Source organism: Ursus americanus, chromosome 11 (genome assembly GCF_024610735.1).
Source record: "Ursus americanus isolate L20-20 chromosome 11, mUrsAme1.1.p, whole genome shotgun sequence".
In the NCBI taxonomy this organism is placed as follows: Eukaryota; Metazoa; Chordata; class Mammalia; order Carnivora; family Ursidae; genus Ursus; species Ursus americanus.
Window position 1 is genome coordinate 19,080,832 of NC_142137.1, and position 15,543 is coordinate 19,096,374.

The window sequence follows — 15,543 nt, forward strand, 5'->3', positions numbered from 1 at the left end:
TTGTGAAATCGAGCCCCACATTGGGCTCTGCACTGGGTGTGGAGTCTGCTTAGGATTCTCTTTCTCCCTCTTCTTCCCCTTCACTTCTGTCTCTCCCTCTCTTAAAAAAAATGCAATTACAGAGGTCAAAGACCACATGGTCACAGTCATGAAGCAAAAACACAGTGAAGAACAGGTTTTTCTAATTGAAAGTGAGTGTACACGCAAATCAAAGCATGGACAATATGGTATGCAAAATTGTTTTTGTAATCATGATTTAAAAGTAATAGCTGCTAATTAAGAAAAAAGTTCATTGGTATGATACCACTTTCTCATATGCCTTAAAATTGTAAAACAAATGCAAAATAGCAAAACACAGCACATCATAACCTTACATCATATTACACTGATAAACTTTTCAGAAAAACACAGCATTAAGTTTCTAAAATCCTACATAGGTCTGCTATGACCATACAATGTTATAACCTACTCGGAATGTATTATAGGATCATGTGGCAAGACCACAAAATGTAGCCATTTATGCCATAATTTCATCTTAGGAAATTTATCCTGAGTAAATGTTTCAACAGAAAAAAATAATAGGCAGAAAGATGGTCATGACAGCAGCACTATCTTTAATAATAGAAAACTGCAAACACTGAAAACACTGACTAATGTAGGAATAACCAGTAATAGTGGAACAGCTCATGTCAGCTTAAAAGGAGCAGTGTAAAGTTCTGAAGACGCTGTGGGCTTTATCACCACAGAGACTTGTTTTTCAGTCCTGGTTCAAACCTTTACTAGCTGTATGTACTAGCTCGGGAAGCTGCTGAACATGTTGTAGGTTCACTTTCTGTTTTAACAAAAGGAGATCATAATGCTTACGTCGAAGGTTTGGGAAGAGTAGAAGTCCAGAGAGACTCACATGGTGTCTGAAACTTACACTGAATAAAAACTCCCTCTCTTTACAGACATTAAAGTTGCTAGAACCATGCAGAAACAATGAAAAACATTCAGTACTCATTAAACAGTGAATATAAAACTGTATGTACAGTATAATTTAATAATGGATTATAACTAGTAAGTTTTAGTGAACAAAACTGAAAGCTACATGTGCAATTGGATAAAAAATGAATGGTGGGATGCATATAAAAATTACAATAATAATGGTAAAATAACAGTGGAACTATAAAAATTTTCCTTAGTGTTATTTTATTTTTATAATTAAAAAAAGTAAGAGATGGATGAGTATTTCTACAGAACTTAAGAAAGTTCTACTATTATGTTTATTATGGAAAATAAACATCATCACTAATCATTCAAAAACAGAAATTATGAGACCTGAAGCCTAAGCCTGACTTCTTAAGAAGCCTGAACAGCCTGAAGAGGGCCACAGTTATCCTGCTCTAATTCTTGTTTGGAAAAAGGGACAGATCCGGACACAATCCCTGATTCCTAAGTGTTTCCGTGGGCTCTCAAATTGCAATCATACTCTACACAATCATCCACAGTGCATTTTTTTAAAGATTTTATTTATTTATTTGACAGAGAGAGAGTGAGAGAGGGAACACAAGCTGGGGGCATGGGAGCGGGAGAAGCAGGCTTCCCGCTGAGCAGGGAGCCCAATGCAGGGCTCGATCCCAGGACCCAGGGATCAGGACCTGAGCCAAAGGCAGACGCTCAATGACTGAGCCACCCAGGTGCCCCACCCCCCCACACTGCATTTTTAGCCAGACAGGAGTACAGGGGAAGAGAGCTTGGAGGTCATGTACCCTTAAAAGGCTAGCAATTGTGGATGCCATGACATGCACACAAAAGGTGGGAAGGTAATGCTTGTACCCAACTTCTGCCTCAGCTTTGTTCACTCTCTATTCCTAGGTTCCTCACACCCTAGAGGAGCACGAAGCCTCCCCTGGGGTACCCATCCGAGTCTGTCCTTTCTAAACAGAAAGCCAGTGCTGTGCACCCAGCCCTTCATCCCAACCTGTCCTTTTAGAATTTATGACTGCAAGTGCCTGCCCTCTGGCAGCTTTCTTTTTAAAAAGTAACGTACTAAACAACTTCTCACTAAGAATGAAAGGAATGGCAGTAAGATCTCATCTCTATTGACCAAACAGCTCCAGCCGGCACATTTTATGGATCATGATTCCTACGGGGACATGTTAGCCTCTGTAACAGTGAAAGAACTATGCTAGAAGAGGAAGAGGAAATAATCTTCCTGGAATCCTTTAAATTACATTTACTTGGATTTTTACTTACTTACAATAGAAGATACAACTACTACTCTTTTCAACATTTAGGAATAAGGGTGCATTTTATTTTTTAAAGAAATATTTTATAATGTAAGATTTTGTAATGTAATGAAAAAAGGCAGGGTTAGTACAACAAATATACTTAAAGGACAATGATAAACAGCATGATAAAGGCAAATAATGTTAAAAAGATGGGTGACCTATAGTTCCTAAGGCCCCAAAGTAGTTACAGTACTGGCACTAATGGCATTATTAAGCTATTTACTTTTATTAGTATTTACAACTATGTACATTTATGTATATGTTTATACATGGATATATGTAGTTATCAGTCTTACCAAGAAAGAATTCACAAAAACTTCTTTTTTTATTCTAAAAAAAGTGATTTAATTCTATTAGAAGCAATCTCGGGTTCCAAAGTAATGAAACAAATATCTACTTATCTGGTCATTAAGTGCTAACTGTAATGGAAGACAAATGATTGTTTTAATTTTTTTAATTCTAGAAACAACACTAACATTCCTACCAGGGGTGTCACATATAGTTTTATAACATTTTCAAGGCTATTCAATTACAAAAGGAGTAGTAAGCGTTTTCCTGACTAGAGTCAAAATATAATTATCTATTTATATGTTCCATGCATAGTAAAGTATTTACAGTATGATTTCCATTATTTTAAAAGAGATAAAAAATCTTCAAGGGTTCGCATTTATAATGAAATTTATCATAGATTAGAAAAAAATTTTCCTGTGATAGAAGAAATCCCATCACAATAAAAAATTATGGAAAAAAGAATGTTTGCTCATAGTTCGTACTTAAATGAAGACCTAGAATAGCCAATACAATGTTGAAGAACAAAGTTGGAGGAGTAATACTACCTGACTTCACTATATAGATACGGTAATCAAAACACTCTAGTATAGGTTAAAGAATGGCCAAACAAATGGAAAAGAATAGGGAACCCACAATAAATACAACCAACAGATCTTTGAGAAATGAGCAAAGGTGATAAAATGGAGCAAAGATAGTCTTTTCAACAAATGGTGCTGGAACAACTGGATGTTCACATACAGAAATAAATAAATCTAGACATGGACCTTATACCGCTCCCAAAATTTAACTCAAAACCAATCACAGGTCTAAATGTAAATTAAAACCATAAAACTCCTAGAAGTAACCTAGGCGAAAATCTAGGTGACTTTAGGTGTGGTGATGACCTTTTTGGATACAACACCAAAGGCATGATCCATGATGTAACTGATGAGCTGGATTCCCCTAAAATTAAAAACTGCTCTGTAAAAGACCCTGATGAAAAGATGAGAAGACAAGTCATAGACTGGGAGAAAATACTTGCAAAAGACACAGGTGATAAATGACTTTTATCCAAAGTATACAAAGAAATCTTAAAACCCAACAATAAGAAAATGAACAACCTGATTTTAAAATGGCCAAAGACTGAAACAGACACTTCAACGAAGAATATATTCGGATGGAAAATAAGCATACGAAAATAGTTCAACATCATTTGTCATTAAGGAGATGCAAATTAAAACAACAAGATACCACTACCCACCTCTTAGAATGGCCAAAATACTGACTTCACCAAATGCTAGTGAGGCTATGGAGCAACAGGAATTCTTATTCATTGATGGTGGGGATGCAAAATGCTACACAGACAGTATGGCAGTTTCTTACAAAATTCAACATACTCTCACCTATGATCCAGCAATCACACTCCTTGGTATTTATCCAAAGAAACTTATAAACCTAAGTCCACACAAAACCTGTACACAGATGTTTACGGCAGCTTTATTCATAAGTGCCAAAACTTGGCAGCAATCAAGGTACCATTCAATTTGTAAATAAATAAACAGTAGTATATCCAGACAGTGGAATATTAGTTAGTACTAAAAAGAATAAGATATCAAGTCATGAAAAGACATGGAAAACCTCAAATAGATACTGTGAAAAAAAGCCAATCTAAGAGGCTACAAACTGCATGACATTCTAGAAAAAGCAAATCTACAGAGAGATTAAAAAGACTTAAAAGGTCAATGGTTTCCAGGGGTAAATGGGAAGGAATGATGAACAGGCTGAACACAGAGGGTTTTTAGGGCAATGAAATTATTCTGTCTGACACTATAATGGTGGATGCATGTCGTTATACCTTTGTCCAAACCTATAGAATGAACATCAAGAGTGAACCCTAAGGTAAACTATGGACTTTAGGTGATATTGACATGTCAAAACTGATTGAAATAAATGTACCACTCTTGTGCAGAATGTTGACAGCTGTAGGAAGCTGTGCATATGTGGGGGCAGGTGTTATATGAGAACTCTCTATTTTCCACTCAATTTTGCTGTGAACCCAAAACTGCTCTAAAAAAGAGTATCTATTTAAAAAAAAATTAATGGAGAAAACATTTAAATATTTATTTAACATTTTTTATATATGTATACAAATAGATGTTCTGGATTCCACAGCTACGTTCCTTAGCTAATAATACAGTTTAAATTTTCTGTAATATAAACTTATCTTATTCTTCTACAAAGAAGGTACAAATACTGGTGGCTATACAGGATATTTCTTTCTTTTAGGATTTTCACTGAAAGGCTGTCAATGTTTCTCCAGATAACATTTTAGGATCATCAGACATTCACTACAAATACATCTTGTGAGGCGATCTAGAACAGAGGTTGGAAAACAAGCCACATGCAGTTGCTGCTTATTTTTGCAAATAAAGCTTTATTGAAACACAGCTGTGCCCAATTGTTCATATACTGTCCTTGGGTGCTTTCACGCTACAACAAAGAACATAAAGCCCGCAAAGCCTAAATTATTTACTACGCGGCCCTTCACAAAAAGTTTCCTGGCTCCTGACTAAGAATAAGTAGTTGGTGTTTGGTAATTTTTGTTTAAAGAAAGAATATTGGTCTTTACCATTTCTTTATTTGTACATAGTAATTAATGCAATTCATAAAGCAGCTTCCTAATGAGGATAAAAAAATACACTGATATAAAATAAATGCACATAAAGTGATAACGACACAATGGTTAGTGGAGACTCCACACTCACATCGACTGAATTTGCAACTGCACTAGTGAAATGATGGAAACATGTTACTTTATTTTGTATAGCACCTCATTGTCTTCATCTGTCAAATGATGATAATAGTACATGTCTCATTGGCTGGTGAGAGAATTCAGTGAAAATAAATATAACTTAAGCAGATTCAGACATTTACTAATCATTAGGAAAGATAAGTCATTAGTATTATATAATTTAATCATGATTTCTTTTCCCAAAAAGTTATTGTTAAACCTAAGGACACTCTCTTGAGATTAGTTAGAAACGTGATTTTAAAACTATTTCTTAAAGGGACAAAATGCATCAAAGATGCTCAGTGGGCAGTGTTCCATGTCTTCAAGTTTAATTCATCTTTGATTTGTTTATATACTGAGGCTTGAAACAAGATTTAGTCTGGAGAAAAGGATTTCACTGCTCTTAAAACAAATTTAAAAACCAAAGGACCAGAAAGTATTTAATTTTATGTGCCATAAAAGGTTAATTACAGAAAAAAATTCTATAATAAAATAAAATGATCCAAAGACCCATATACAATTGGGCGATGATTAAGTTTTATGTAAGCAATTATTATTATTCCACTTTTTCTTTAACAATCTTGATTGGAGCATTTTGAACAATGGAATTTAAAAGTAAAATTGCTTAACTTCCAAGCACAATAAAACAACAGAAAACTTTATTATATATATTTCAGTTGATACTACTTCATGAAAACAGTAAGAATAATGTAACATTTCAAATTTTTACATTATGTAAAAAAATACAAATTGAAATTTTTGAGGTATGAATGAAGATTGGTGCTTTTTAAAAAGATTTAAAAAAAAACCCCAAACCACAGAAGTTTAAAGGATGAAATTCTTCTCTGTCTTATCTATTGAATAAAATGGCAAACAAAATAGCATGACCTATCAATATTGGGATGATAATATTATCTATGAATATTTTATGACTTACATGGCTAACCACAGGACTAAAAAATTATTAAGAACTAAAAACTCACAGTCACGATCTCAGAATTGAAGAAAAATTTTAAGAGCCTAAAAATTAATAATTATAACCATTAAGTATTCTCTAAAAACAGGATAAAAGAAAGTAAGTGTACCTGGTGTCCAGCCTTTACTTGCTTCAAAACACTTTCATAGCATACTTCGTCCATGTTATTCAACTGTTGTACCTTAAGGTTTTTAAAACACAAATAATATAAAATGAAGCAATGATGAACTTTCTAACTACCAAAAATACCTGCAGATTTTAAGGCTTTTTTTCCTTTCAGATTAACTAGAACACAGAAGCAACAAATGCAATATAAATATCTTGCACGTAACAACCTAATAAGACACAAACACAATATAGTTTAAAGGTACAAATAAAATACCTCATCGAATACTTTCAAGAGTAACCAACTTCCTAAATGTGCCAAGTTTTTTAAAGACAATTTCAAGGATTATATACTAGTTGTAGATATTCCAGAATAATTTTAAGTTCTTTTCTCTGCCTTCCCCAGGAAAGCCCACTCTTCAGCCTGTTTTTCTTCTATTTCATTCTATAAACTAGGGCACTTTCTTGAGGAATTTTCAAAATCACCCAAACACTACTAGTAGAATGCCATGGTATATAACGTTGAAATTGAAGGAAACATACTGTTTTTGTAAATATATATGGAAAGGGGTATTTTTCTATAGAAACATTTTTCAGATTAATTGAAAATTTAATATCAAATTCATGAGGGTCTCATTTTCCCTACTAGTGATGAGGAAAACTTCCAACCAAAAAGGTAAGACGGTTAATCCAAAGGAGCAGGCACGTGATTCTGCCTGTATCTCTCTATTTAACACTTATTAAGAGTGTGGAGGGGATGAAAATGTCACACACATCTGAAATGAGTATGATTTAGATTATCTGCTTTAATAAAGTAAATGTTTTATCACTCTGTTACTCTTATGATTTGTGGTGACTAAGTAAAATAAGATAATCAGAAGATAATTTACTCCCCATTAATGATTCAAAAACAACTTCAGCTCACAATAATTTTTTCAGTGTAGTTTGAGTTGAGTTCCAGCCAAAGCCATTATTTCAAATTAGAGGTGTCAGGCACACCATCTTCCTATGTTCTTTCATAACTGAATCACATCATGTGTTTCTGAATAAAACTCTGAGAAACCTACAAGAGTTTCCTCCTATACAAGATGACCAATTAAAAACTGCTTAGTAAATATATTAAACAACACCCTGGGGAAATGCTTAATGGTTACCAATTGTATATTTCACTGAGTGTAAAAATAATACATTTTAGTAAGACAAAAAATATATATCTATACTTAATAAATACATATAATTAATTTACTATTTACAGTATGTAAGATATGTAAAAGTGTTTTTCTAATATTGCCAAACTTTTTTAAACTTACAAAATAATTATGATGGTTTAATCACCTGATGCCATTCCTTTTATGATTACAATGTTAACATATTAGGGTGCAAGTACTTTGAATTTAATTAGCTTTAAGTGATTTACCACTTTGTATGACAGAATTGAAAAAAAAGTTTAAAATGGCTGAAAAGCATCTGAAAAATTTTTCTTCTCTGTATCTTTCTGTGATAACCATCTGCTATCATTTAAATTATAAAGCTGAAAGAACAATCTAAAGCTATAAAAAACCCCAGCTCTACATCTGTCCTAATGATACATTAAAATACATTAAATAATCAAATATATATTAAGTGACTGAAAAAAACCAAGTATATGATACTGAAAAGCTCCTTGAAACAATTAATGATAAAATATGCAAAGCATAACTATGAACATGAACTATTCTTTTGTTCGTAAGTCTGAAATGGCTCCCTACAACTCTAAAGATACTTTGATGAAACGTAGATGGAGCATAGACTGTAGTGACAGTCACTTCTGGTATTTTTTAGCTGAGTATTTTATTTATTTGTAATAGTATAAGGTAAAATGACCCTACTCTACTAATAAAAATTTTTTTAGACAAGTAATGCAATACATTAAAGACCAAGGCTGACACAATAACACATGATTCCATCTTATTTTCTTTTATGAAGAGGTCATAAGGCATGTGAATCTTCTCTTAACCTTATTTCTTCTACAGAAAAAAAAAAGGGTCATTAAACAGAATATTAAATGCATAAATTTTGAGCAAAGTACAGTATTTTTTCACAATATTACAGAAGTCTGAAATAAGCCCCTAATACTGTAAATGGTACATAGTAGTATTATAAACAAGCTTTTAAAAGCATTATAAGGAATTTCATTCTTTATTAATTAATATGGTAATTATAAAATATTAAAAGTGAAATAGAACACCTCCATTAATAGTTGTGACTAGGAATTATTTTTCAATTGCATAAAATGTATTGTTTATTTTAGATGAATATCGTATCAAAATGTGTGTTACTGGTTTAATGAGAGCCTTTTACTATTTCATACCAGCCTTCAATCATATCAAAATAACTTTTTCAAACAATGAATTATGGAACACTACATCAAAAACCAAAAAAAAATTCTGTTCTTAAAGGTCAATAAATCATACACACACAAAATAACTTTCTGAAAGTTATGTTATATATAACTTGTATTCTTAGCTAAGAATACAAAATATACATTGATAATAGCAATGCAAACTATAAGTAACTTTGGAAAGAGTTTTTCTACTACATATAGTTAAAGAAGTGTGCCTGATTTTGTCTAAGCCGTTCAATTTGTAATCCTACAGATTAGGTCTTATGGAGAAATCCCAAGCAAGCATTAAACAATACATCAACAAAAACAGCTTTAGAAAAGTATATTATTAAAAAAATATTTACCTTATTTGCACTTTTAACCCCCAGAAATGTCTGTCCAAGAGGAACTGGTCGAAAACGGCCATCAAAGTAGAAAAGTCCAATACAGGGATTAACGTGTAAAAATGTAGCAACATCGAGGTAGTTGGGTAAGGTCGCAGACAGCCCAAGAATTCTTATCATACTCTGTGTGGATTCCACCTACCGGGTTATATTATTTAATGTCTGATGTAAATTCAACCCATTTGGATTTTTACAGAGTTTGGAATAACTTTTAATAAATATAGAGTATGAAACATTTACAATAAAACAAGATTCCCCCCACCATTATGTAATAACAACATAGTCTAAAAGACAGATGTTATGAAAAAAAAAACTGGCCTAAACCTGGCATTAAGAATAATATAAAATAATTTAAAATGTTATTTTAGTAGATTTCCTGAACTGGAAAATCCTATTAGTTAAATGGGTTTTTGTTTTGTTTTGTTATCTAAAAATGTAGCAAGGTAAGGGACATACATGCATTAGGTTTTAGTCTAAGTTTTACCAATTTATAATTTCAGGTGCTAAAAACTAAAAACATAAAAGTCTAAAATAAGTAAGGTAAAATATTTTTAGGGCTTTACAAATTTAAATTTAAAATGCACGACAACTTCATGACAGAAATATTTGAACCTGTGTTACAATAGATTCAATGAAAAGTTATTTCCAGGGGCATTCTAAACATTTTGTTTTTTTAATTACTTATTTATTGGTTTTGTTTCTTTTCTTTTCTTTTTTTTTTAGAGGTGGGGAGGGGCAGAGGCAAAGGAAGAGAGAGAATCTTAAGCAGGCTCCACACCCAGCATAGAGCTTGATGCCAAGGCTCCATCTCACAACCTGGAGATCCTGACCTGAACCGAAATCAAGAGCCGGACGCCTAACCAACTCAGCCACCCAGGTGCTTCTCCATGGATCTTTTAAAAAAAATTCTTAAAGACTCATTTATAAAATCAGCATTTTCCTTCCCTAATTACAGACTGCTTACTCAGTCCATAATTCTTTACCTATTTTATAGTATTCCTCTTAGTATGTCATAGTAACATATAGTTGAGCGTATCAGTAAAACAGACGAATTTCTGAGAAACAAACACAAGTAACTGTTCTATCATCACAGAGGAAAAGTTCTCAAATTGGCTTAACAAATTATTATTAAGCACTTTATATTAAAATAATTTTATACTCAGAAAGTTTGATTACAAGGAGTAACAGCCAAAATGTGGGGAAAAATTATAAACTACTCAAAAAATGTATCAAGCCACATTTTTTTCTGTTCATTGGTGTAGTATAATACACTCATTTTGTTTCTGAGCACTGCTGACAACGCTAATTTAATTTGTTCACCAACTATCTACTAAGCTCTTAATGACAGGCACAGTGCCAACAGAGCAGGAGCTTAGAGTCTATATGTAATAATGACAGCAAACATTGTGATGTGTCCTATTAATAGCAGCACTTTCTAAAAACTGTGAGAATAATGGAGAGAGATCACTAATTAAACCCAGGTAAGTCAGGGAAGGCATGCTGAGTGCAGGTAATGGTTGCTGACATTCTAATCTGAGAGAACAAAAGACAGGCAGGAAGGCCAGAAAAGAAGGTGAGTTTAAGACGGTGAGTTAAAAGATGGCCGCACTTAGAACTAGTGGTATGAACTAGAGAAGGGAGGTGACAGAAGACCTGGTTAGAAATGCAGACATGGGGGCGCCTGGGTGGCACAGCGGTTGAGCGTCTGCCTTCGGCTCAGGGCGTGATCCCGGCGTTGTGGGATCGAGCCCCACATCAGGCTCCTCCGCTATGAGCCTGCTTCTTCCTCTCCACTCCCCCTGCTTGTGTTCCCTCTCTCGCTGGCTGTCTCTATCTCTGTCGAATAAATAAATAAAATCTTTAAAAAAAAAAAAAAAGAAATGCAGACATGACCATGAAAGAGCTCACATGTTGAGGAGTTTGTCCATTTAACTACTCATGAGCACTCAGCAGTGTCTGATTCTATCTCAATTATGTTTTCAGGTCTAATTCATGATAATTTATAGCACTGTCATCTTTTTAAGTTTCTAAATATTCTGTAAAAGGTCTTTACCATTTCTAATTGTATTTATTCATTGGTTTTCTACTTGTGATTAGACTTGTGAGGTTTCTTTAGTCTACTTAGTTTTTTTTTAAATTATTTTAGTTTTTTAAAAAAATTCTATTGTGTTCCTATTTCATAATTAATTTTATTTTTTCTGCTTTATTATTTTTTCCATTTGTTTTCGTTAGAATATTCTATTTAAAATTGTCTAATATTTAACATTTAATAATTAACTTATTTATGGTCCTTCCACTCCTGTTTCATTTTAGAGTAAAATTCTTACTCTGAATTATAGTTCTGGGTGTATAAGACTACTGTCTTTCTCTCCTCTCCCTTCCTTCCATAATCACTTACTGATCTCTAAGTGGCAGACGATTAATCTTTCAATTGGTTAAGTTTTCAATCTTCATTTCAGCAGATATAAAAGTGTAGAACGTATGCATGTATGTATGTATGTGTGCATATATATGCATATATATCTATATAGATGTGTATATATAATTTTATCATATAAAAGTTATTTCTAAGTTTCTATTGTATTCTATAAAGACTACGATCTGTTCAATTTGTGCTTTGAGAAAATGTCCCATGGAGACCTGAGATTTATCTACTCATAGGATACACAATTCTACATGTTTGATCACTTTACCATATTAATAACATTATTCAAATTCTCTACATCAGCAATACAGGATGTTAGTATTTGCCAAAAGAAAGAATCATTTTAATCACATGCAAACTTCCCATTTTAAATTAGGATACAAAACGTTCCTAAGGGGAATAATTTATATCATTAGCATGATACAGTAAAGGACCATTCACACCTAAGCCCTGGGGGTTCTGCAGAAATACTGGGTGGCGTTCTGCAGCCCCATGTCTCTACAATAGTCCTTCTGTCTGTGTTCCCATATCTCTTCTGCTTTCATATTTTGTATACTTCGCTTCTAAATAAAAGTCTGATTTAGAAAATGGTTTCTTACCTGAAAAAAAGTTTGAAAACCTCTGATGTGATTTTATTATTTTTTTTCAAAGATTTTATTTATTTATTTGACAGAGAGAGAGACAGCCAGCAAGAGAGGGAACACAAGCAGGGGGAGCGGGAGAGGAAGAAGCAGGCTCCCAGGGAAGGAGCCTGATGCGGGGCTCGATCCCAGGACTCTGGGATCACGCCCTGAGCCGAAGGCAGACGCTTAACGACTGAGCCACCCAGGCGCCCCGCTGATGTGATTTTGAAAAGTGCACATGACTTAGAATGAACTTGGCAAGTTAATCAACCCATGAGAGAATGTATATAAAAAGATTTCTAACCTTAACGAAAGGCTATACAATATTATTATCTTTTTAAATATAGGAATATATGTCATTCTCACTCTCTTGTTACCATAAGTAAAATAAGGGGGTTCATGGAAAGACATTTGGGTCAATATTTTATTTATTTCTTCACTTTCCTATATTTCTTTTTTGTTCAAAATCTGCTTGTATCATGCTGGTATCCTCAAGTTTACTGCACCTAAGGGAGCAATTACCAGTGCCAGATTTCTCCTTGCATACTGTAATACAATGCACATACAGGTTGGAAAAATCCAAATGCCTGGGTATATTTCCTGACACAAAGGTTTCTTATAAGCATAAGTGAAACTGTGGCCCTGTAACTTCCAAACTCTTTCTGTAAGTTTAGAGATGAGTTTAGAGGTTATATCTGGGCTTATTTGACTAAATAAAACACTACCTATGAGATATATATGGCTCCTTAGAGGATTCTTACCACTTTTGTAAAAGAATAAGAACTATAACTTGTAAATCAACCTTCCTTTCAAATTAAAGATATTTCTCTGGATATAAAAACAACCTCCATTGCAAAAAACCCTAAACTGAGTTTATCATGTACTGAATCAACACAAACATTTGTCTGGCAGAGTTACAGACTGGTTAAAGAAACAGATCCATTTGCTCCATTAAACTTACAAATCAATGGGTTTGTAAAAATTATAAAAAAAATGTATAAACTAGCCAAATTTATAAAAGAAAATGAAAAAAAAAAAAGAAAATAAGCGAAATTTCAAAATATGCTTTTGAATTTAATTCAGAAAGTTTTACCTTTAGGTGATATTATCCAGAAAACAACTCAATAAGCCTTGGAAATCATATTTTGTTAAATTATTGTTCATTCATTGATTTTTAGCGAGTATTTTATAAACCTGCTTTCACAAAGAAAAAGGGGACAAAGTATGTTCCAATTTGATATTCATTATTACTAAAAAGGATTCAAGAATAAAATAAATAGGGGCGCCTGGGTGGCACAGCGGTTAAGCGTCTGCCTTCGGCTCAGGGCATGATCCCGCGTTATGGGATCGAGCCCCACATCAGGCTCCTCCACTATGAGCCTGCTTCTTCCTCTCCCATTCCCCCTGCTTGTGTTCCTTCTCTCGATGGCTGTCTCTATCTCTATCGAATAAATAAATAAAATCTTAAAAAAAAAAAAAGAATAAAATAAATAACAACAGATAGTCAGAAAAGGTAGTAAACAAACAAAAAAAAATACTCCTTAGAGAGGAGAAGGATAGCACTTTAAGTAAGGTCAGAGAGGATTTTGTCAGCCATTTCATTAGTCAGTCAACAGATTTCAATTGTGTACCTAAATGCATTTTAGAGTAGGGGAAGGGAGGCACCAGGAAATAACAATAAACATAACAGTTTGCAACACACATAACAGGGTCTTTACAATCAAGGAACTGACATTTTTGAGAGAGAGAGAGAGACAACCATAAACTCATAAACAAATCAGGCAATTTCAGGTATCAGTAAGTGCCATGTGTAAAACAAAATAGGGTAATGGCATAAAAGGTAGCATGGGAGGGGTCCCACTTTAGGTGGGATAATGAAGAAAAGCCTTGCTAAAGAAATACTTCAGAGACGATCCGGGGATAAAAACCTTCAAACAGAAGAAAAAGTAAATGTGCAAAGGGAGATTGGAACAAGCTAGGCAGAAGGTAGATGAGTGAGAGGAGAGAGTGGACAGAGCTGAGTTTAGAGGTCAACTGATTATCCTCTCATATATGACTCCGTAGACCATACTTCACAAGCTTGATTCAACAGATAGAAAGCAGCACTTTCTACCCACAATACTGAAAAATACACATGGGAATTTACATTAAATAGCTATAGGAGCTTTGTAACAATTAAATGTATTAAGTCACCAAAAACTCAGTAATTCCAAAACTGAAAAATAACATAGACCACTTTCTCTGATTACAGTGTAACATACCCAGAAAGATAAAACCAAGAAATGGCCAAAAATTCCTATTCATTTGGTAATTAAAATATATCATTATGATCTTATGAGGCTACTATCAACAACTTCATAGCAAGTTTCTGAGGAGGCTGTTGATAAATATGCTCAGGCTAAAAGACTCAGTGCATATAAGAAAAGTAGCCCAATGTGAGTAATAGGAATACTTTCAGAATTAGCCATCCATCAACACTGGCTCAGGACCTAAACTTTAGGCAGTGGGGATATAATGAATAAGACAGAGATCCACACATACAGGGACTGTTTGCAGAAGCATAAGGAGAGAGGTTTAAAACATGATAGAGATGGATGAAAATTAAAGTATAAATACATATATAAAAACATCTGGGGGCGCCTGGGTGGCACAACGGTTAAGCATCTGCCTTCGGCTCAGGGCGTGATCCTGGTGTTATGGGATCGAGCCCCACATCAGGCTCCTCCGCTATGAGCCTGCTTCTTCCTCTCCCACTCCCCCTGCTTGTGTTCCCTCTCTCGCTGGCTGTCTCTATCTCTGTCGAATAAATAAATAAAATCTTTAAAAAAAAAATCTGACCATGAATTTGCTTTCACTAAAAAAATCGTATGGATATCAGCAAAATCCCAAACCAAACCCAACTAAAAACAAAGGTACCCTCTATAGGGGAAACAATGAATACCTATTACTTAAGAAACCTCTTTTACATGTTGTGATGAGAATCCTTTACAGTGATTAGAATGATGATTTTAATTACACAGTAGTTCTATGTAGTACTGGTGATGATTTGAAAGGAAATGAAAGCGATTTTTGGTTTTAAAATCATTATTTACAACATAAAAGTTACTGAACATATTTTTAGGGTATTCCCATGTTAAATATATGATACTCTGCAAACACCACAGACATTTTTCTGCTAAAAATCCATTTTAAAACTACTCTATTTTTAATCTAAAAGTATAATCCTATTATTCTCGATATATATAATAAGCCTGTATGTGAATTACTTTCTTTTAAATGAGAGTAATTTGGAACTTCATGCTCTAAACCAAATC

The 15,543-nt window shown here is 33.7% G+C and overlaps 1 protein-coding gene across 6 annotated transcripts in view; it reads right to left on the bottom strand.

The window, feature by feature from the left end:
* Positions 1–15,543, bottom strand: part of ASCC3 (activating signal cointegrator 1 complex subunit 3) — a 329,433-nt gene that overhangs the window by 187,184 nt on the left and 126,706 nt on the right. For all 6 annotated transcript variants that reach the window (XM_087865343.1, XM_045806995.2, XM_045806990.2 and 3 more), the window contains 2 exons: positions 9,143–9,319; positions 6,420–6,491 (listed from right to left, as the gene is read on the bottom strand). In XM_087865343.1, the coding sequence (XP_087721469.1) occupies positions 6,420–6,491; positions 9,143–9,319 (249 nt within the window). The remainder of the gene's footprint in view (positions 1–6,419; positions 6,492–9,142; positions 9,320–15,543) is intronic.